The sequence below is a fragment of the Neopsephotus bourkii genome, unplaced genomic scaffold (genome assembly GCF_033783945.1).
Source record: "Neopsephotus bourkii isolate Nb327-2 ecotype Australia unplaced genomic scaffold, CSIRO-AGI_Nbou_v1 NB_947, whole genome shotgun sequence".
Classification (NCBI taxonomy): domain Eukaryota; kingdom Metazoa; phylum Chordata; class Aves; order Psittaciformes; family Psittacidae; genus Neopsephotus; species Neopsephotus bourkii.
In genome coordinates this window covers 1,973,696-1,995,817 of record NW_026901441.1, presented here as the reverse complement: position 1 = coordinate 1,995,817, position 22,122 = coordinate 1,973,696, and the positions used below count along the sequence as shown (strand labels likewise).

Below are 22,122 nucleotides of genomic sequence, written 5' to 3'. Positions count from 1 at the left end.
GATAAAAGGCATTAGTCATGTAAGCACAAGAAGACAGGCTGCCTTTTAGGCAGTTAACAGGAAATATCCCAACCCCTCTTGCTCTCAATCTGTGTGCATGAGTATTCTAGTCTATTAAACCCTGTCTTGTAAAATTAAATTCAGTACATAACATTCTGCTCTGTTTTAATGCTGCTCTGATCTGGACCACCAGTGAAAAAAACCCTCCTGCTACTGCCAGGTATAAGCAATAAAAGATTTGTCTTCATTACCAAGTTCAGTTGAGCCCCTCATATATAAGCTTCAGCTCCAATACTTTTACCTCTTCCCTGTCACACTGGTACTTCTGAGGTTGCTCTTTGCCCTTGCTGTGCAATTTACTGACTCTAAGACAGGTAACTTGTCCACAGCAAGCATGTACCTAACACTGAAACATCTGCTATTTTTATTTTTGTATATATATGTATATATACACGCACATATATAACTACACTAGGACTAAAGTTCACATTTTTCTTCAGCACAGTCACCTCATTTGCTTTCTAAACTGAGCTGTTTAATCTTGTTTCCCTTCAAGAGGACAGACAAGAACTTTAATCTTCTGCAGTGCATCTTAAATACATTTCAAGGGCATTAGGATGATGCTACTACTTAATCATTATCAACTTAAAAGAAAGCAAGCAGCCTTATATGTATAATTGCAGAAAGATAGCCCCAGTTAGAACCCAGATATTCTATAATTCCATCAGTATCTAAAGGAGACCTGCCTCCTGCAGCAGATACTCCTGCTGTTTAGATCAGTGGGTTTTAAATCTGTACCTATAGAGAAGCACTGCTCAGTAACGTAGTCCCAGTCCAAGTACTGTCTGATTTGCAAGTCAATCTCACTGTCATATTAGAGGGGACCACAAAGATGCTGTAATTTACAAGTTGTGGGGCCTTTAAAGAACAAACCTAAGAGCACTGAGGACAATGAGGAAGTCAAGAACCAAAGTTCCATATTACCAGAAGAGAAGAATAAACACGCTTACAGCTACTTGGGGGCTCAGCTAACACCTAAAGATACAACAAAATTTTCTGAACTGGATATATTACACAGGACATACACGTCGGACTATGATGTTAGCCAACAGACAATGAAATGGCTTTTGCCATAATGTTTAATATTTCTAGACCATGATTAAACTAGCTCAAACTCCTTTAGTCTCTTATAATAGTAAATTACTTCCAACTGAAAGGACAGTAGACTTGTTAGGTGTACCTGAAATGTTTATCATAACTAAAACAATATTCCCATAAGGTGGAATACAATTAGAAGCATTAATTTCACTCTAGTGCCTACATTCCAGTACTTCAATATGGATAATTTTAGCACACATTTAGTAAATTTTACCAACTTTACTGCTGCATTCAAAATGCTAAAAGGCTTATGACACAGCATCCATTAGAAATATTCAATACTGGTGTGCATGCCATGCTTAATGGTGAACTTGAATTTGTAACACTGCTTGAAGTTTCACAATAGCAGCACTTGCTGCAAACAAGTTAGCACTTCAGAAATGTCTGCCTTTCACCAAATGCCAGGAAAACTTATCATACAAGGTGGAACTATTTCAAGTATAACCCCACACTATACTTATGTCCTTTACAGAACACTCCATTTAGGAAAGTACTAAGCACGTAAAACCTACTCTTCTCCTAAAAGCTGTTTAGGATGTCCATGAAGGCATTTGATAAGAGGCAAAAAAAAAAAAAAAAAAGAAAAAGGAAGAGCACAAATATTTTACAACTGCATTGATATCTCAGTGTATAACAGAGTAAATGTCATACTCATTCTTTATGAATGTTCATACCAAACAAACAGGCAGAGCTTGGAAGCCCAAGTACCTCAATAATTAAGAAAACCATTTTATCTTCCAGTTAAACTCTTATTTTTCAGGTACCTAATTCTCAGGCTATTTAAACACTATTAGAGATTAAGATAGATATTCATTATACAGACTGAGCACACTATAGTCTCCCTTTTCTAAATTTGCACAAAACAGTTGTTTGAGGGCCTACTTAGCATATCCCCTGTTAACATTCAATACAAATACTTACCCAATTAAGAGAAGAACTGCACAAATTGCGATGAATCCCAAAGTGTATCTGAGTGCAGTTTTAACCTGCTGTGTATTAAAAAAAAAATCATATATTAACATAAAGAAAACCAAAGGAATTTGTCCAGCAAGTTATGGCAAAGCATAGTTAGTGCAACAAGTGTTCTACAAAATTACTTCCACAGAAAATGAGTATAGTTTTAAACACAAGTCAGAAGGAGACATTCTTGAAGAATCTCGTAACTTGATATCACTGTTCACAGTTCTCAACTTGTGCTTCCACCATAAACTACGCACTTGAGCAGCTCTGGCCAGTAGCTAGTGTGCATTTGTTCAGTGCCAATACGCTCAAAGAAAATTCTCACTACCAGTGGTTTACAGCGTGGCTGGGATTAGAAGACTTTCTCATGTTAAGGTTACAAACTAATAGAGGGGAAAATGATCATGATCAAGGATTAAAAGATTCTTTAAAGAAAAGTATTTTCATTTGAGAAGTTAGCGCCTTACTGGAATGCATTTATTACATTACTTGGAATGTCATGCAAGTTAGAAATCTTCTGTGCATTACAAAAACACAAGTACTAGCTACAGGTAAATTACTGTTGCTTACTTCAAGAAAAAAATGCAAACACTGTAAGGAAGGTCATCAAATCTAGTGTCTCTCTCAGAATCAGTATGATCTTTCTGTCTTCTATTATAAAACCTGTTGAAATACATTTTCTATTTGAAGAAAAATCTCATGCAACAGTTTTTCCTGTATATTAAATAAGGCTCAAAGGAATCTGTAGGAAGAACTCATGGCAATAGAAAAGTTAATTACTTATTTCACTAAAGTTTTATTTCCTGCGAGACCACAGTGCTTAGAGTATACTATGTCAGACTAAGTGTTAAGAGCTGCCGCGGTATTTTAAAGGAACTGTAGCAATAGATTTGGAAATAAACACTGTAGTAGCCCAGATCGACAATCAATCATTCATGCTTTTGTTTTCATCTGTTTTCATTTGTCTTTTCATTGGTTGATGCATTTGCCAGAGTGAACTTACCGAGCATGTGTTGCCATCATCTTCTTCCTTCTCCTCATAATAGAAATAGACAAAGGGAATCCACAGAAAGACACAGAACAGTATGATGGAGTACAAAGCTAGAAGAAATAATTTAATTAAGTGAAGAGACAAAGATATATTGATACTTCATTTAGTGCATAGTAATTAAAAGGAAAGAAACAAACATTAGTTTATTCTCATTGTAGCTCTTACTAATTTCAAGCACTGAAAAGGAAATAAAATTTACTAGCCAGAAGATGAACTATTACTTTTACTATGAACTCCAAAAGACTTATAGAATTACCCTTTCAGACTAAACATTTCAGTTCATGCTTCAATTCAGCAGTGAACCGGGGGGGGGAGAGGTAAAGTAAAGTAGGGCATGATGAAGGATCAAACCTTTTAAAAACTCCACTAAAGTCTCTTATGTCAACTGCTTAGTAATTTGAAGCTAAATATTACCCACCTCCTTTTGTATATTCTTCTCTCAATTTTCAAACCAAAATGCTTCAACTCACTGAAAGCTTACTTGGTAGCAACAGTTACTTTTCTTAGACGTTATCTGACTAGTCAAAATCAACTTTGAAGGGAAGTCAAGTATGAGAAAATGCCATTCAATTTCTTGAAGAAAAGTTTCCAGTCTTTACTTTGAAAAGCCAAGCCACATCTGACCAAAGATATTTTCAAATTAGCAAGATAAGGTAAAAGTTAGTTTCAGGTAATACTGCTAAACTAATTAAAACTTATCTAAGAGCTGATTAGCAAGCTACAAGATATAACTATCTAGCTAGTCCTACACTATCTACAGAAGCGTGCTAAAGATTGGGTCCCATGGTTCAGTCTCATTTCGGATCATATCAAATTAATGCTTTTCACACAGAACTCCATCAGCTCAAGCCTTACATCTTCTTAAAAGAAAGGCTGATTATTAAACTAGTGGAAGAATATAATACAGTATATTTCTGCAAGCCTTTTCTAATAAACATCCTTATACTTCTGCAATTCTCAATACAATTTTGGGGAAAACATAAAAATCCTCTAAAAAACATAGCAAGTGACATCAGTTCCAGTGGCTCATTAGGCCCACTACCGTACTTTCAATGATGGCAAAATGAGGAAATATTCAGCCTTTGGGACTCCCCACACAGCCATCACTAGACCATTCTCACCTACTCCCTTTTTCTATTCAAAATAGTCCATTTCAAGCAGGTAAGTGATAGCAAATAATCTAGTAACAAGGCTGATGCTGTTCTGATACTGAAAAGCAAATACGGCACATTTTGAGCAACATTAAGTGTAACTGGATATTGAAGACTCTGCTGATCTTGCTCAGTTATTTCTGCGGAAAAGCTTTCCATTTTCAACCTCATTCAAGAAATACGATTAGGTCAGATTTTCTTTACTATATTTGACCTGGTCTTTATCTAAACTAAATCCCTGAAGCTGAGCATGTGAAGTATACCACAGGAGTTGCTTCTACACTCAAGTCTCCTCTACCCACGATACATTCTTGACTCTTACAGCACAGGCAAAAGCCACACTACAGAGCTAGATCATGCTTCCAAGTTAAAGATGAAATATGTGGGTTTTGCCTGCAAGGTCAAGACTGTGTAAGTGTAGCTAAAATACTCAGACATAACTACTCACTTCCAACTGTAAGCATCTGAGAAGCAGATCATAAAGCACATCACCATTCCACACCAATAAGAGAAAAGCTAGAATCTTATCTACTTGACCATAGCAGTTAGATGCTGGAATGCCTTCCTCAGTGAGCATTAAGAGGCAAGTCATAGCTGATCCAAGGAGTTCTCTTGACCTACCTGTCATACTTAAACTCTTCTTTGCACCATCTTCAGTATTTGCTATACTTTGTGCGGGACCACCTTAACTTGCCACACTGACAGAAAACTGTAACAAAGACAGCAGTTTCACAGCACAGGTGGCCAACACCACCTTGGATCTTCATTAGGAGTGTCACCAGCAGTTTTGAAATTGGGTTAGGACACCACAAGCATCTAGCAAATGCCAAAAAATTACTAAAGCAGGGTGGCAAAAAGCACTCTAGCATGCTGCTGGAAACAGGACCCCTTCTGGCAAAAACACTGTACTTCCATTTCAAGAGTGCATCCAGCCTTAATACTTCTCACACTATTTAAGCTATTGACTACAAAAATTGAGCTAAGGTAACTCCAGCTGCAGCTAAACCTTTGTTTCTGCCAACTCAGTTATGGAAGTCAGCAGACCTGTAGAGCTATAATGGTTCTCCCTGGGACTTCTTTAGTGCTGACCTTGGGAAATCCCCAAGTAGAGACTAGTATCTTCAGGCAGTTCATAAACCTGTCAGGCAGTCACCTCTATTTAAAAAAAAAAGGTAAAAATCAACCATGATTGCAGTTTTCTGTCCCACAGACATTATTTGAAGCCATTAAATTGTCACAATTCCTTCAAATTTATGCTTTACTAGAAGGACTGGAGTTCTCAGCGAATGCTAACTTCTAAAAGAAGTTTCATATTAAAAGCCTTAAGCTCTAATAGCATCCTCTTTATCAACTTTGAGACAGAATCTGCATACACAAGATTCAGCATGTGACTTGTTGCAGAATTTTCCATCTGTCACAAATGCTCTGCTGGTATTTCACCCTTACATTCACCTTAAATGTATTCTCCAGAAGTTACAGGCTTTCAATGCATTTCAAGACAACATGTAATATTAAGTCTTGAGGATAATTTTATTTACAGGTAACTGCATAAACTCCAACTTATACTTAGTGTTGAAAAAGCTCTACTATTTGCCCTGTTGAATAACCATGTTATCATGGCAACTTCATAGGACCAAGTACAGGGGGAAAAAAAAAAAGCACAAAAAAACCCCCCTTAAGAGCTTTGCATTTGTTTTTCCCAAGCAAAATCTTTTCAAGACAGACATTTTTGTTCATCTATCAGGTGAAGTCTAAAAACTGCTTGTGAGAATTTTTAGGTAGAACTGAAAATTAATTTTTCATCTCACAAGGTAATAAAACGTTCTTCCTCATACTACAAAGGAAACTTTAAAAGATTTGGCAAAGTTCCTACCAAAAAGATGATCAGTTTCCTGGGTTGTTTTTTTTTTTTTGTACTTTATTTTTCAGAACTTATGAAAAATGAAGAGCAGCACTTTTCCTAAGTTCATACAAGTTACTTACCCAAAGGCAAGCATCTAATTGCCTGTTGTTCTGCCCACTAAAAGGGCTGTTTATTCCCTGGAAAGCTAACCTTCAATCTCAAAGATCATGCAGCAGCAAACAGCCAGTCAACCAAGTGACAAAGATATTCCCCTCCCTCTAATGCCGCTGTAACCTTGCGGCACGATAGACTGTCTTGACTTTCATCATTACTCTTCTATGGACTTTAGTTCTAAATCAAGGACTGCTCTTTGCTCTGGTTCAGAGGTCCAACTTTTGTTTCAAAACATTTTTCTGGGTTGTATCAGAAGCTTGAAGCACTATCACTGAAGTACTTCAGTGTATAGCCACTACAACAACAGTTCCTGCCACAAAGTCTAAGCAATCTTGAGCAAGAATTTCTTGGTAAGGTTAGCTTGTTTTAAAAACCAAATAACTTCTTCACCTCAGAAAGTAATTCTGAAGTCAAAATTACTTATTTTCAGATGTTTTGCACTATAAATATACACCCTAACTATAGAAAGTTAGACCTGGCAATTGTCACCTTCCAATTATCATGCTTATTAGAATTTCTGTAAATGTAACTCCACAATATTTGTCAAGTACAGCTGTGCAAGTTTTTCCACAGTAGTTAGCATGGCTTCTCATAGGACCAAACCATGAGAACACATAGCCACATTTGACTTGCACCTACTAATGCCTTGTTGTAATGTCCTTGTTTTAATAACTCAGTATCAAACACTTGCTGTAAGCAGATAAAAGCACAAAAATCATCCAAGTTATACCAGTAACTGCTGACTTCAGAAAATAGTTCTATTTAAGAAATAGAGAAATTAAAAACTGGAAGTTTAGAACAGAATTTAAAGCACACATGTAGAGACCCCCATAGAATTTAATCGACAGTGCTTGGCACACTGAAGTTTGGAGACACTTAACACATGCATATCTGAAGGGGGGGGGCTATAGGGATGCTGGGGATGGATTATTCATTAGGGACTGTAGTGACAGGACAAGCGGTAATGGGTTAAAACTTAAACAGGGGAAGTTTAGATTGGATATATGGAAGAAATTCTTTACTGTTAGGTGGTGAGGCACTGGAATGGGCTGCCAGGGAGGCTATGAATGAACCTCCATCCCTGGGGGTGCTCAAGGCCAGGTTGGACACAGTTTTGGGTGACATGGTTTAGTGTGAGATGTCCCTGCCCATGGCAGGGGGGTTGGAACTAGATGACCTTAAGGTCCTTTCCAACCCTAGCTATTCTATGATTCTATGCAGGTCAAGAGATCCATCTGCTTCACAGGAAGACTGGAATCTATCAATGGCATCCTTTCACCATTCACAAAACTTCACTAAAGGACAATTAACACCAAGGTGATTCCAGCAAGTAGGATTTACTTATTAGAGGAAGAAGAGCTACAGAACACAGCACTAGGTCACTGCCAATTGTTTCAGCCCAACTGTGGTGCAGAGGAAACCACTGTTGGACAGTTTCCAATTATAACCCTTTCAGAAAAGGGTTTTCCTTCCAAACACAAGCTGATATGATGTTTTTAGAGCATCTGCCAACCACTGATCATTCTTCTACCACTCAGGTACTGGCAGACATGTTCTACTACAGTTGGCTTTATGAGAATTAACACACTAAGCCACTATGGCTTCAAAGCAATAAGCAGACTGGTTTCCTAAGTAAAGCTTTTAGGCTACTGAAGTCCTCCTTCAAGATACAGTTATTTCAAGATTTGTTCTGAAAAAGTTCTCATTAATTATTCCACTAGTACAAAGCCATTCTACTTCTGTATGAGACTAGCCCAGAAGCCAGTTGGGCATGAAAGACAGTATTGTTCATGTGGAATAACAACTTGGAGGGGGGGAGAGTTCTTCTATATTTAGGGACAGCTTTCTCAGTCAGCTGCAACAGAGGTAGTAAACTAATCCTTAATATTCTAAAATACCAGTCAAACCATAGCCTCCAAATTCTTCCTGCAACTAGAAGTGACATGGATTGTGAAGGACTGTGACTTAAGTGTACCAATTATTTTTGCTATAAGTTGCCATTATAGCTGCAGAGGGCAAATGAGATTTATATAATTATCACCACATTTTCAGGAGAGAGGAAGTCCTGGTATTCATATTCTTAAGTACAACAGGAGATTTCAGTTCTCCTCAGCCTATTTATTAAGAGACATCAAACACTTCCTTAAGAGAATACAAGTAGAAAAAAAAACTGAATAGTGTTACAAGAGTAGAAAAGTTATTTAACTTGTTCCTTCTCAGCTTTCATGTCACTATGCTGTGTAACAGCAGCAGGGAACTAGGCCTAATGATGCAGGACAGGCATTAAGCTGTCTTTTTATATAGTAATGATGGAGAGTTCTGAAAGATGAGTTACCTATTACTGTTCACTTCAATGTAGCTCTAGTTACAAAAACATGCATCAATTCCTTAAATTAAGATCACAAAAGAAAAAAACTGTTAAAAAACATCTTTAAATCTCTACCACCATCTGGAGGATATGCTATGGAATAAAACATTAGTCCTACAATATTTCAAGTAGTCCTGTGCAGACAGGCCAAAAACAACAGCAGGGGTTTTTTTTTGTTGTTGTTTTTGTTGGGTTTTTTTTTTTTTTTTTTTACTTAAATCTGTTCCAAAAATTAGTTCAGAATTTACCAAGGGACATCTTGCTTTACAAAGAGACTCAGCCCAAAACATCTTATGGAAGTTCATCCATCAGTTTCACAAATCCATAGAAAATGGTTCACAGAAGAGTTTGAAGACTGTTCCATGTTAGGATTTGTGAAATGCTTGAGCTGTTAAACAAGACTGTAGCAACCTAATAAAAGCAAAAAGCTAACACAAAGCAATTCCCCTATTCTGTAGTGAAGACTCAGAGAGAGATAAACTAGTATTTTAAAAGTTCCTTTTTGAAAACAAGTTTCCTACTACTTTTGGCTTCACATTTCACTCAGCATGAAACTGCACATTCTGGTTTCTGTCACTATCACTGGCAGGCAAGGGGCATTCTGTAAGTTAAGAAAAAACAAGTTCACTATTAAAAACAAATTATTTCCTGATCTAAGAAAATACATTCACAAGAGCCAACCCACAATCTTCCATGGGAAGTCTTATGAAATGTGATCAAAAGCAGGCAATTATGTCTGAGTTTATGATTGACCAAAGCAGGCATTTCACTCTGTGATAAGCATTACCTTCCACAGATACCTCTTACATACATTCATTAGTAGTACAGCTTTTCATAAGTTTCATGAGGACAACTAAAATACTATTCTAAAACTATAGAAAACAATCAGTTCACTTGGCTTGATTTCTGTAAAACTTATGCTTCAATTTTTTTTTAGCATTAACACTCCTGACTCAACTCCTTTAAGCTCCTTTAGAGCTGCTATTATTTTGAATATGGTAGCTGCTGCTGAACACCATAAGTGTGTTACACTCACAGTTGCAAGTTTCACAGAAAGCAAGTTTCACATTGCTGCATATGTAAAGTGCCATAAAAGTTACAGCAAAACGTTGAGTTTCCCTTAATGGACCTCTAAATATGCACACAGGAAAAATGTTAACAGTAGATTATGACAGAAGCCATTAGCCTTTTTTTGGATTCGCCTTCAGCTATTTGCATTTTTAGGGGGCTGTTCAATGTAAAAAAAATTAACTGAAGAGCACTAAGACCTCATGTTTAACCAAAGTCATGCAAGACTAATTTTTAACCAAAAAGGGATAATTTAATATGGCCCCTAAAAACTTCACACCTTCACTGGAAGGTCCTATTAACTGAGTAGGAAATAAAAAAAAAAAAAAAAGAGGTTAAAAATACTTACTGTAATATCCATAAAGTACAGTGTCTTCAATTTGTCTTGAAACATTAGCAGCAGCCCAGTCCTAGTAATAAAGGATAGAAGCATTTTTATCAAATGAAACAAAATAATGCTTCATTCAGTAGCATTCTTACAGAACCAAAACCACTGCTCATATCAAATGTCTAAGGAAAAACATTAAGCACCCAGTTTGCATTAGAATTTAAGTTAAAGGTAATTACCTTTCAATGACAATTCATGAATGTGATGCATTTCAAAGGACAGACACTGCAGTAGTAGCCTCACTGCTTATACCCTCTGGCTTTTAGCCTCATACCTTTCAAAGCTCTTTTTTTTCCCCAGATTAACAAGATCTTTATTTATTTATCATACATTATATAACCAATGCAAAACTGAAATAAAATTATTAATTTTTAGCAGCTTGTAACTCACTCTTGTTCTCTTAGTATTTAAGCAGTCTTTTAATACCTATTTTTACAAAACTCTGTTTTCTACAGATCAGACAATGCAGCTAATGAGCCTGAAGCTCAACCTGAACAGTTTAAGATGTTTTGTAAAAGACAACTGAAGGCATAGCTATTTGCAGTTCTGGTTTTGTTTTGTTGTTTGTTTGTTTTTTTTTAATTCTGAACACTGCAGTGGACCCTGAGCTTCAAGTCAAGTCCTTGCAGGACAAAGCTCTCCTTAGGATAAGTCTTTACAAAACCTAGCATATAATAGGCTTGGAAGCTGTGCAGTCTTTTCTAATGCACATCAACAACTAAGCTGTTTGAGTTGTCCAGCCCAGCAGCTAGATGCATTTGATTTCATAATTAACACATTTACATCTACTTTGCAACTCCTCAGAAAATATGCATGTGGAAAGCATTAGAAGAACCTACTCAAGCCAAGGATGCACTTGCTTTGAAGTCAATACCTCTCAATCAAAAAAGCACTAGTTTTGCACCGGTAACGTTGACACTGGGAACAGGTAAAAGTGCAGCCCCAAAATCCCACTGGAAGCCAATATCGACATTACTGACTTCCAGTCAAACTAGAGTTTGGGAACGTTTTCTATAAAATGCCAGGTAAGAAAAACATGTTTTCTAGACCCAACTCAATACAAAGGGCAAAGTCAAAATCGATAAACAGAATTTGATAAGCAGAATTTGCTTTGTTCCGACTTTGGATTACAAAGAATTCTGTATATAAGGCTGTAAGGTATCAAACATTTATTTTTCAAGCATGTAAGTCTAGATGTGAGTAGTGTATTAAGACCCACATTCCTCTGAGAATCTCTACAGTGATTCACTTCCTGTTACTACTGTACTTGGCAACACTACAAGAGAATCACTCATTAAAGAACACAAACACAGCGAGGTGCTAGCAAAGGTGAAAATGACTGAGCACACAGGAGTAAGCACAGGAGAGTTCCATAACAGTAAAATTTTACAGACCAGAAAGTACAGAGTAGGTTCGGCTTGATAACGGAATGGTTTGGGTTGGAAGAAACCTTCAGGATCCATGTAGCCCAACCCCCCCCTCCACCATGGGGTGAAATACCCTCTACTAACAAGCCCTGTCCCACCTCATCTTGAACATTTCCAGGGATGGGGCATCCACAACTCCTCTGGGTAACCTGTTCCAGTGTCTCACCCACCCTCCAGGCTGAACAACCCCAATTCTATCAGCCTTTCTTCATAGGAGACATGCTTCAACCCTCTGACCATTACTGTGTCCTTGCTCTCACAGTTCCATGCCTTTCTTGCACTGTGGGCCTCAGACCTGGACACAGTACACAATGCACACAGCATTTCTATCACAGAATAACTATGACTGAAATTTATATATACAGATGCAACAGTACTTAAATATAAGCATGGCAAATAATTTATTGTGTTCAGTTGCACCTTACAAACTTACATTTTTATTAGTTACCCACCCAGTTTAAGCCATAATCTCCTTTTTCAGGACAATAAGCCTTTACTTTTTAGTTTGACCAAGACTTGAGTTGCATGAATATTCAAGTTACCTTCAGCAAATGGTACCTTAAACCAGGTATTACAATTAAAACTTCCTGGATTACTTGATACTCGAACATTAGCAGAGCTTAGACATTAACAGTGTGCCTTGAGTTTCTGGCATAAGCACTAAAGCTCTTTGCATAATACAAAGGGCAGACTGTTTTCCTGAAGTTATTGTACAAAATCACACGCTGACCAAGAAGCCATAATTCTTCACAGAAATTAGTAGAGTAGTATTTCTCAAATCCTACCAAAGAGAGACCCATCAACTCATATCAGGATTTAGATCCTGTAACTCCCAAAATGTAACAAAATATTCATTCCATGAACAAGAATGAAATTTGATCTTTCTCAGAACTGCATTACTCAGTCCTAGCAAAACTGCTCAGAGAATGGAAGTGAAAAAACAACTTCAACTACATTGGTAATTGTACCCAGACAGAAGGCTGAAGTAAAGCTCTTCCCCATCCCTTTTTTCTTCTTCTCAAGACGAACTATTAGTTTAAGGAAGCTAAATGTTTTGTAACATGATTATTGGCAGCGAAACTCAAGGACTGAATCCAGAAGTCCAAGCCTGCCTGTACAGCTTAAACATAGTTCAGAACTGTTCAAGTCTTGTGTGGCCCAATCTACAAGAAGTCAAGATCAAAAAAGTGGTTATCCAGAAGGAAAATTCCTCAAAAGCTAATAATTTTGGATATATGCCAACATAACTGAATTGGTAAGAAAAGGTCCAGCATTGTCAAAATACCTTTAAATTTCTATGCATAGGCCTTTTTCAAACTTATAAACTCAAGCCCTTTCAGTTGTTGTAAAGATACATGCACTAATACAGAGCATATGAAAGATGCAAGTGAACATATTCTTTGAAGAGTGCACATGGTAAAACTCAAAGACATTTATTACTTGCTTTATCAGTTCTCTCAGAACTGCCTAAACTCCAACAGAACACAGGCTTGATGACAAACACCTGATTTTCTGTAACCTTAGTAAAATCAATTTCAACTTCGAGTTACTATATTAACTGACTTCCAATAGGTCCCTTTACATTGAGCTTTTAAAATTCAATGTCTGAAATACATTATATTAGCATTTAACTGGATTTAAGTAGAAAGTTACATGTGCATTTTATCTAATCAGCAAAAATGCATGAAAAACATTTTAGCAGAAGTGACAAAAGGAACACCTTAAGTATTTGTCAAGTATACAATAAGCCCAACCTTTGAAGACTGTCAGGCTCAAGCACAACAGCATTTCAACTGCAAAAATTGTAGCCATTTGTATAAAAAGACACCACAAAAGAATTTAAACTTTAGAATACATACACAGGATATTAAACTGCTTAAATTAACTAGTGTTAAAAATTATGGAAATGCATCTCTTTAATTACACCTAAGGGAAAAGCAAAACTGAACAGGTGGCACTATTTACTTCCAAGTAAGCATTTAAAGAAGATCTCTCCAGTGAGCAAAGGAGAGACATTAAAAACCCACATCAACAATAAGCAAGAAAAGCTATAGTAAGACCTGAAGTTTAAGTGTCATGGCCACTTCACAGGAAGACATAGCTAGTAACTGAAATACAACAGGGCTTAACTGCCAAAAGGATCCTTCTCCTCCAACTCCAGAAAAAGCTTTAGTAATATTTATAACACGATACAGATGTAAATCTTTAAGACATAGCAATTGCTTTTCATTCTGTTGCTCAAATTAAGTTATCTACAGGACCCAGTAACATACTAGGAAGCATACATTACAGCATATTAAAATACTGATATGTTTTATCTTGCATGAAAAGATAAAGATGTGTACATTTCACCATTGTGTACATATGACTGAACTTACAAACTTTTACTTTGCACATGAAATCTGTAATGCAAGGCAATTTAATGGTATATCGTATCTATTATGTCAGCTTTCAGTCAGCTGCTGAAGCCCCGCATTTACACAAATTGAAAAATCCTTTTCTTGCTGACAAATTATCCATATGCACACATCATCAGCATCTCAAAAGCAGCTAACTAGTTCATCTGAGCTGTTTCAAAAAGCTTGTGACAGCAGCACTGTCTTTGTCAAAAGCAAGAAGCACTGCTACCTAGTGAGCATCAGAGCTCTGACATTCTTAGCAGCAGTGCTGGTATCTCAGGCTGACAGGTGCATGAGTTTACTGGACACACATATCCAGGACTCAATGTAAAACTTATCTGGACAGCCTCTACATCTAGTCCATTTTCTTCTTCCCCCATTATGGCCCAAGCCTACAATATATACAGCAAACACCACAGAAGCACAATAGACTACAAAGGTGAGCATTCATTACTGCCTTCAACAGCAGTTTGAGATGCAGAAACGTGACCACAAGTCCTCTTTAAGATCTGCAGAATTCGGGCATTCTGCACTGTTCTGCTTTACTTCATCCTCTTCCATGCAGGTTAGCAAGCCTACATTCTACCATCTTTAAAACACCTGTACCAGTGCACTGCATTGATAGATAAGGGAATCAACAATTTGCAGGGATATGTACAATGAGTATGATGGCCTAGATTAATGCATTACTCTCAAAGATTTCTTAACACAAGCCATGTTGACGGATTCAGGAAATTTAAGTACAGTTACAAGTGTAAAAACTAAGTACCTTGATAAAATGTTATGTAAATAAAGATTTAAAAAAGGCAGTTTAAGACACCTGTGTTTTACCTAACGTTAAACAAAAGCAAAGCTCCCTCAGAAGATTAATTTTATAATTACATTCATAGAACATCAGTTACAAAGAGCACTTGCTTCCCCCAGTAATCATTAAGCAGTCTTCCTTCTCTCAGCAACCATGTTCAGTTCATGACTTAGGTTCATATTTCAACAGAACAGTATTATTCAAACTGCACAGATAACTTCCCCAGATGAAAGCAGTACAAGCTTATCTGACATTTTTTACCTTCCCCACTTTTTGGTGAGGGAATAGCCATGAATTTCATTCTTCTGTCCCTCTTAAAACAGATATTTCTACTGTCACTAAATGACTGCAACAATTTCACGAGTACCCAATGAAGATAGCTTCCACTCTCAGCAAATGTACCTTAATACAGCCTAAAATGACGCAACATTCCAGGTTTCAGTATTTGTGATGTTTCATTAAATGTAGATGGACCAGTCATTCTGATCAGCCTGTCCCAAAGCTTCACCAACAAAATGAAGATACAATACCAAAGACCGGTGAGTGGGTCATAGCAGGTTACATATGAAGAAGTTTCACACCCAGGTCTCAGATCTCCCAACCTGTTACCTCCAAAATGGGACAAAGCCAGGATTCTGACCACCAGCTGGAGAATAACATTCTCCATTCATATCTCAGGCACACCTGGCCAAATATTGCAATTTCACAATTAGTAATTCCTACGGACAGGAAGCACAGTCTTATGATACTGATTTCTCAGTGAACATCTTTCTAGAATAAAAACATCTGACAGATCTAGTGATTCTGTATCCTAAGCAGCTACATAAAGATACAAAATCTTAATAAAATGGTCTGCAAAAATGATCTCTTATTAAACAGACGTTACTACTTGAATCATTAAGGAGACAACTGGCTTTTAATTGCTCAGGCAGACACACAAGTTTTATCAGGTGTTCAGTCTAACCAGACTGAAAGAAATATCACTGACTTAACTTCATATAGTTAGCAAGAATACACACATTTCAAAAAGAAATGTCTGTCATCACCTCCTGTCTTCTGCTGCATCAACAACAGATTAAAAAAAAAAAAAAATACAGCATGGTGATAGCACCCTTGTTTCAAGAAGTCTTTCTGCTGCAAAACATGATCAGCTTTGTTTTAAATATTTATCAGACTTGTAGGTCAGACCCAGACATCTTGGGTTCCAGCAGCAATCTTAAGTCTTTAAGACAGGGTGAGGTTTTCTGTTCCCAAGTGCTTGTAATAAATCAAACAAGCTTTCAGATCAAACAGATCATATCCAACTGGATGTATTTGAACTCCACTGCACAAATTAAAGCACTGTCAATGGAAACAGCCAAAACCTTCAAGATAAAAGTGGTTCTGGCAAATATTATCAGGACTTCACTTACAAAATAATACTCAAGTTCTTTTGATTAGTACTAGAACCAAAAGCCTGCTTTCCTACTTAAAGGCACAATGAATCAAAGTAATCCCACCCTCCAGAAAAGCTCTTCTATGGTACATAGGATTAATGACCATCCAAGTCCATGCACCACTGCTCCTTCCCTAGAAGACTACAGAACTACTATGCAAAACCTAGTATCAAAACTGCTCATTATTAAACCTTTAAGATAATATTTGTCAAGTCTCACAAAATACAGCAAGACCAACAGGTACCGAAAGCCATGAGCCACTTCTTTATAGTGAAGAAAAACTGGTCTTAATTGAAAGATGTAGAAACAGTACGTTAAATTCAACAGTCCTGTCAGAATGGACAGGACCTCAAGGTTATCAAAGGCTGACCAAGGTATACTAGGCCCTTGTCAAGGAAGACACCTCAGAACACAGGATGGAAAAGGGCTACACAACACTGCTTTAAGTGAACTCAAAAAGCAGTATCATTTTGACAGCCTTCACAGAAAGGTAATCTGCCTGGGTATCTCACTTTAGACAGTTAAACTAATCCTTGTTGCCATGACACACACCTTTACTTGCCACTGAACACACAAATCGTAATGAGAATTTTGAACCACAAGACTATGCCTTCAATTTACCCTCTGCTATTAATATAACATGCTTTTTACAGGTTGTTCACAGAAAAATCTCAATACCTCCAAGTTGACAGTAGGGTCAGTCACATTAAAAATTAACTAAAAGTCCAAATATAGTACCACTTCCTTCTAAGTTGAGCATCCTTGACTTCCTCATCTCTAACACTGACGCGGGGAATTACAGTTGGAAGAGGTAGAGGAAAAGAATATGTGCAGCAAAAAAAGTGTTTACCTATGATCTGTATAACTGCCACTACTCTTCTGGCATAAACTCTGGAATAATCCAGTTGGTGGGTTTTTTTGACAAACTAATTTCTTATCTACAGAGAACATTATCCACATCTGCTATCTGGATTCACCTCAAAAATTCATTGAGAGGAATCATCTAGAGAAGACTTACTCATTCTGGCCATACAAAAGCAATAAAGGATTCTTGCCAGTCACAGTCCTTCAGACCCCAGATCAGATATAGGGCCTTGGAGGTGCTGAGCTTGAAAGAAAGCTCCAGGAAAAGGGTAGTAGTCTCTTGGAAACGCTCTGAATTCAATCCAGTCTGTCCTACTAGTGAAGCAGTAGCAGGAAAAAAAGCCTGTTACACAGGACAGAGTTAAAAGCTTTAACAATTCAGGAATATTCCACATTTAGATGCTGTGAACCTCCTAACTTGACATTACTCCTAAACTGAGACTACCAAATCAACAAGCTCTGTGTTTACATATAGGTTTGTGGGGCCTGACTGACTTCACTCAACTTTATCAGAAAGGCTATGTTAATATTTCTGCACCAATTTCAACACTTGTGTTGGACAAGCATATTAGTTCTCATGCTATTGCTGCAAAGTAGAAACTCATTTGTCTGAGCCTTAAGAGAGAAACAGTAACGCTTCTGAAAGGTAGCACACAGCAATTTTATTTCAACAGGCCAAGAGCAGCATCTACAAACACTAGGAACTAAGCAGGACCAAGAAGCCTCAGAAGCACAGGCAAAAGGGTACTTTAAAGAGAGAAAAGCTTTATCACCAGCGTAACAGCTTGCTTTCAGGTACAATTTTTAAACAGAATCTATGCACCCCAGCACAAGAAAAACAGTACTTCAAGTACAGTAGTTTTTCTTCTATTACACATACTTCCTTAAATAAGGCTGTAGGAACTACACGACCCCATTTGGCCTCCGGTTCTCACAGGTTTTTTTCTCAAATCAGGGAATGCATAAATTAACAAAATAGGTCTCCTTTGCAACAGGAAATTCTGCTTGGCCCCCATCAGATACACTTTTTTTCAGCTAGGCCTAGTTACACCATTGTTTATTCCCTAGCTAGTCATGCTCAATGTATTTCTTAATACACAGTATTATTCTCATCAAACTGCTAGTATGACATACACAAGGCTTCTTCCACCTTCTACAGTCATTTTAATTCTCAAGAAAGAAGCTCTGAATACACAAGCTTTTAACAATAGCATTAAGCAAAAACTTAATTTGTCCTGTATTACTACTACTGAGCAATAAACATCCCAAGAATCACATCACAACTCATTTTCAAAAGCTTCTTATGACTTGCATTTACATGAGCACCAGCTAAAAGTATTGGCTGCAAGCTAGTTCTGAAGCTTTATAAAGGATCTAGCAGGAGCTAGGTTTTCCTTTGGAAGCAGGGCTGGAAGGAAACACAGTCTCAGTTTAATGCATAAGCATCACACTCTCATTTGTTCCAGGATCATATCTTTTACTACAGATCCAGGTGGGCTCCAAACCAAACTAAAAAGTTATTCAAGTTACTAATATGGTCCAGTTCGACCTATTTCTGATGGTGGTGTCCTCACAAATTTACTACCTTCAAGAACCCTTCTCTAAAATTAAAAAGGCTGAAACTTTAAGCATTGGGAAGAACTCCTACTTTCAGAAAGGCTTACAGCAGACCACAGCGAATACTCATCCCACAAAACAGTAGTTCAGTTCAGGCCCTATAAGCCAAGAAGAGATATTACTGTATCCCCCTTACCCAAGGGTTGTTTATCTTTCCCTCTTTAAAAAAGTGCTTGTTAACTCAGGCTCTACAATATAGGTAGATTAACACAGTGAGTCTTTACAAGTCCAAATGTTTCATTACCAGAATAAGAGACGTTTGGCAAAAAAGAAAACCATAATATTTATAAACTTCAAATGGGCAATGCAAACTGGTTTTGAGCAAAGGAGCAACAAATTGCATTCTACCATGCCGCACTATGATAAACTAAAAAGCAACATTTAAGAGATTTCTTTATATTTTCAGGACAGCATACACACTTCTCTTAGCACAACAGAAGGTAGAAGCATTTGCAAATTAACAGAATATCAAAAACAGGTAATAGAAACAAAAACTGAAATCCAGTTCAAACAAACGAAAGTTCAGTGCTGTATTCACAGTACTAGCTTCCGGCTTTCCCAAATACTCAGGCACTAGATCAGATATTAGCATTGAGTTAAAACACTTTGTCAACCCAAGAACATCCCTTTTCAACATAAGTACTTCTTCTGAAGCGACAATTAACATTTTTAAAAGTCCATACCTTAAATGTACCATTTTGATTTTTCATATATGAAACCAAAAAGATATCCACCGGTAGTAGCGCTGACGAGATAAGAGCGACTGCCAGTGCAAAGATAGCTGTTATAGTAGAAATCACTTCACTTTCCCGACGACTCTGATACTTGCGCACATAAACCCAGCAAAAAATCAGAATAGCCTGAAACACACAAGAAAAGAAACTTATGAGTTAAACAATGAGGATGTCAGAAAGCAGACACTGAAGTTAAACCCTGTGTCTTGGTATTCATGACGGACGGAGCATCAGCAGACTTTTAACCTCAGCCCCAAACACCACAGAACAGTTTGGGTTGGAAGAGATCTTAAAGAACACCTAGCTCTATCCCCTGCCACAGGCAGGGACACCTTCCACTAGACCAGGTTGCTGAAAGCCCCATCCAACCTGGCCTTGAACACTGCCGGGGTAGGGCAGCCACAGCCTCTCTGGGCAACCTGTGCCAGCACCTCACCACCCTCACAGTAAGGAAATTCTTACTAATTTAAATCTATCCTTTTTTAATTTAAAGTCATTCCCCCTTGTCCTATTATTATATGCCCTTGTATAAACTCACTTTCCAGCCTTCTCGCAGGCCCCCCCTTTAGACCCTGGAAGGCTACTTTAAGGTCTCCCCGAGCCCTCTCCAGGATGAAGACGCCCAGACCTCTCAGCCTGTCTTAACAGAAGAGGTGCTCTCACCCTCTCATAACCTGTGTGACCCTGCTCTGGACTCGCTCCAACAGGTCCACATCCTTCAGTGCTATATTCACTTCCCGTACTTGGCTAAGCACAGCTCAAGCAATAGCAAGAGCAGCACTTACACACAAGAAGAGCTGGAACACAAACCAGCGTGCTAACTACAGGAAGGTGAGGCAGCTTTGGCTCTTCAGCAGCGGGTTCCGCCGACCTCTAAGAGCCCACCGCCACTAAGAGCTGCGGGAAAGGACTCGCTGCCGGGGCAGCTAGTGGGACAGCCCGAGCGAAGAGATCAAGCGGGAACCCGGAACTGTAACAACGAGAAATCGAAAACGGAACAACAAAACCCTGGTAGGGATAGCGGAGTGCAAGGGACAGCCGGGCCACAGGACGCGCCTCTCACCAGCAACGCCAGGCCGAAAAGGCACCATCCGGTCAGCAGCTCAGAAACGGCAGCAGCCATCTTCGCTTCCGTCAGCAACAACACACCCACTCCCGTGAGGCGGGACTTTTAACGGGGCGGGCCGCGACACCGTGGGAACAGGGTTAAAAGCTGCCGGGCGCGCCGCACATGACGTCACGTGCCAGTGCTTTCGCTTTAGCTGGCAGGCGGCTGTTCCTGTCTGTCCGGGCACGTCCTGCTGTGGGTGCAGCGAAGCGCTGGTAGCTGTGGGTTCGCCACGCACGGACTGGCTGTCGCGATAGTTTATGATGCGAGAAAAGCTCGGTGGGAGGGGAACGGTGACGGGAGCTTCTTTCTCGGCCGGGGATAGCCGCAGTCCCACGACAAGTGCAGCAGTGTATGCAGGAAGACGAGGGAGGGATGGGAAGAGTGTTAGGGGCATCAAGGTGATCCCCTCACATCGCTCTTACGTGCACTTTAAACTTTCTGATTGTCGCTTTTCTTTGTAAAAGCGTTACTGAAACCTGGGAAATAAACTCTCCAACCAGAATGACAACTTAGAAAGCTGACATTACTTTATTACGGTACGGGGTGCATAGGGATCGCTCCGCCTGTCATGCACACGGAGAAGAGACAGTTTGCACCTCGAATAAACTTACCATATGCATATCCATCATAGTTCCGCAAAATCCCCACCCAGCCCTCGTTACTCATGCATATGGTAGCTTTGGTAGATAAGGCTGTGCTGCAGGTGCTGTGAATTTGAGGAGTGGTCTCTGTGGGTGGTCGTTTGGGGAGAAATACCCCCACTCATTTTACCCTTTATGGAAATCCGATAGTTAAGGACATTGGAATGCATGTTTAGTCTTGCCGATTAACTGCATGTTCTTGCTTGAGATAGTTTGTGATCCTGAGAGGTTCCTTTATTTGTTTTCCTTTGGAGCTGTTTACCTATTTCTCAGGCCTTCTCGAAAGGAGGATGGCCCACAACACAGAATTAATAGGGCTGGAAGGGACCTATAAGAACTTCCTTCCTGTGAGGGTGGTGAGGCACTGGAACAGGTTGCCCAGAGGTGCTGTGGCTACAAGGATTCTCAAATAAGGAAGACATGCAACAAAAGGACCAAATGAGAATCCCTGTAGCTTTGTCTGTGACTATGCCAATGAAATAGTTCAGTTTGTATCAAAAGTACCTAAAATACTTCCCTATGTCATGTGCAACTTCCTAAGGGCGCATGGCAGGTGTGAAGGGTTTGTTTGCGTTTTGCACCCATCCGGACACACACATGGGCAAGTTTTCGGGGTGGGGGATAGCGTGTCATGGCACCTTGCGCAGGAGCTCTGTGGGGCAGAGCCACGACAGAGTGGTGCAGTCTGGCAGTGGGAGCCCCATCCAGTGGATGCAATGGCACAGGTGGGGTTCATCAGGTGAACACAGTGGGGGGATACCCATACTGATGGCTTTGCACCGGGCTTGACTTCACTCAGGGCCACAGGGCTGGGTGGTGCTGCGGGTGGGCTCTTACTGGAGAGGAGGGAGGCTTTCAGTTGGCCTGAGGTGTTATGAGTTAAGTGGCACGTGCTGGGGAGGTTCTGAGCCAACCGAGGGGTGACAT

General features: G+C 39.0%; 1 protein-coding gene across 2 annotated transcripts in view; it reads right to left on the bottom strand.

Moving 5' to 3' along the window:
• The window catches only part of LMBRD1 (LMBR1 domain containing 1), a 77,554-nt gene extending 56,909 nt beyond the window's left edge, over positions 1 to 20,645 (bottom strand). For both annotated transcript variants that reach the window (XM_061358596.1, XM_061358597.1), the window contains exons 1-5: positions 20,507 to 20,645; positions 19,393 to 19,569; positions 10,123 to 10,183; positions 3,122 to 3,219; positions 2,080 to 2,147 (exon numbers count right to left, since the gene is read on the bottom strand). In XM_061358596.1, coding sequence (XP_061214580.1) covers positions 2,080 to 2,147; positions 3,122 to 3,219; positions 10,123 to 10,183; positions 19,393 to 19,569; positions 20,507 to 20,566 — 464 coding nt within the window. In that variant the 5' untranslated portion in view covers positions 20,567 to 20,645. The remainder of the gene's footprint in view (positions 1 to 2,079; positions 2,148 to 3,121; positions 3,220 to 10,122; positions 10,184 to 19,392; positions 19,570 to 20,506) is intronic.
• Positions 20,646 to 22,122: the final 1,477 nt, after the last annotated feature.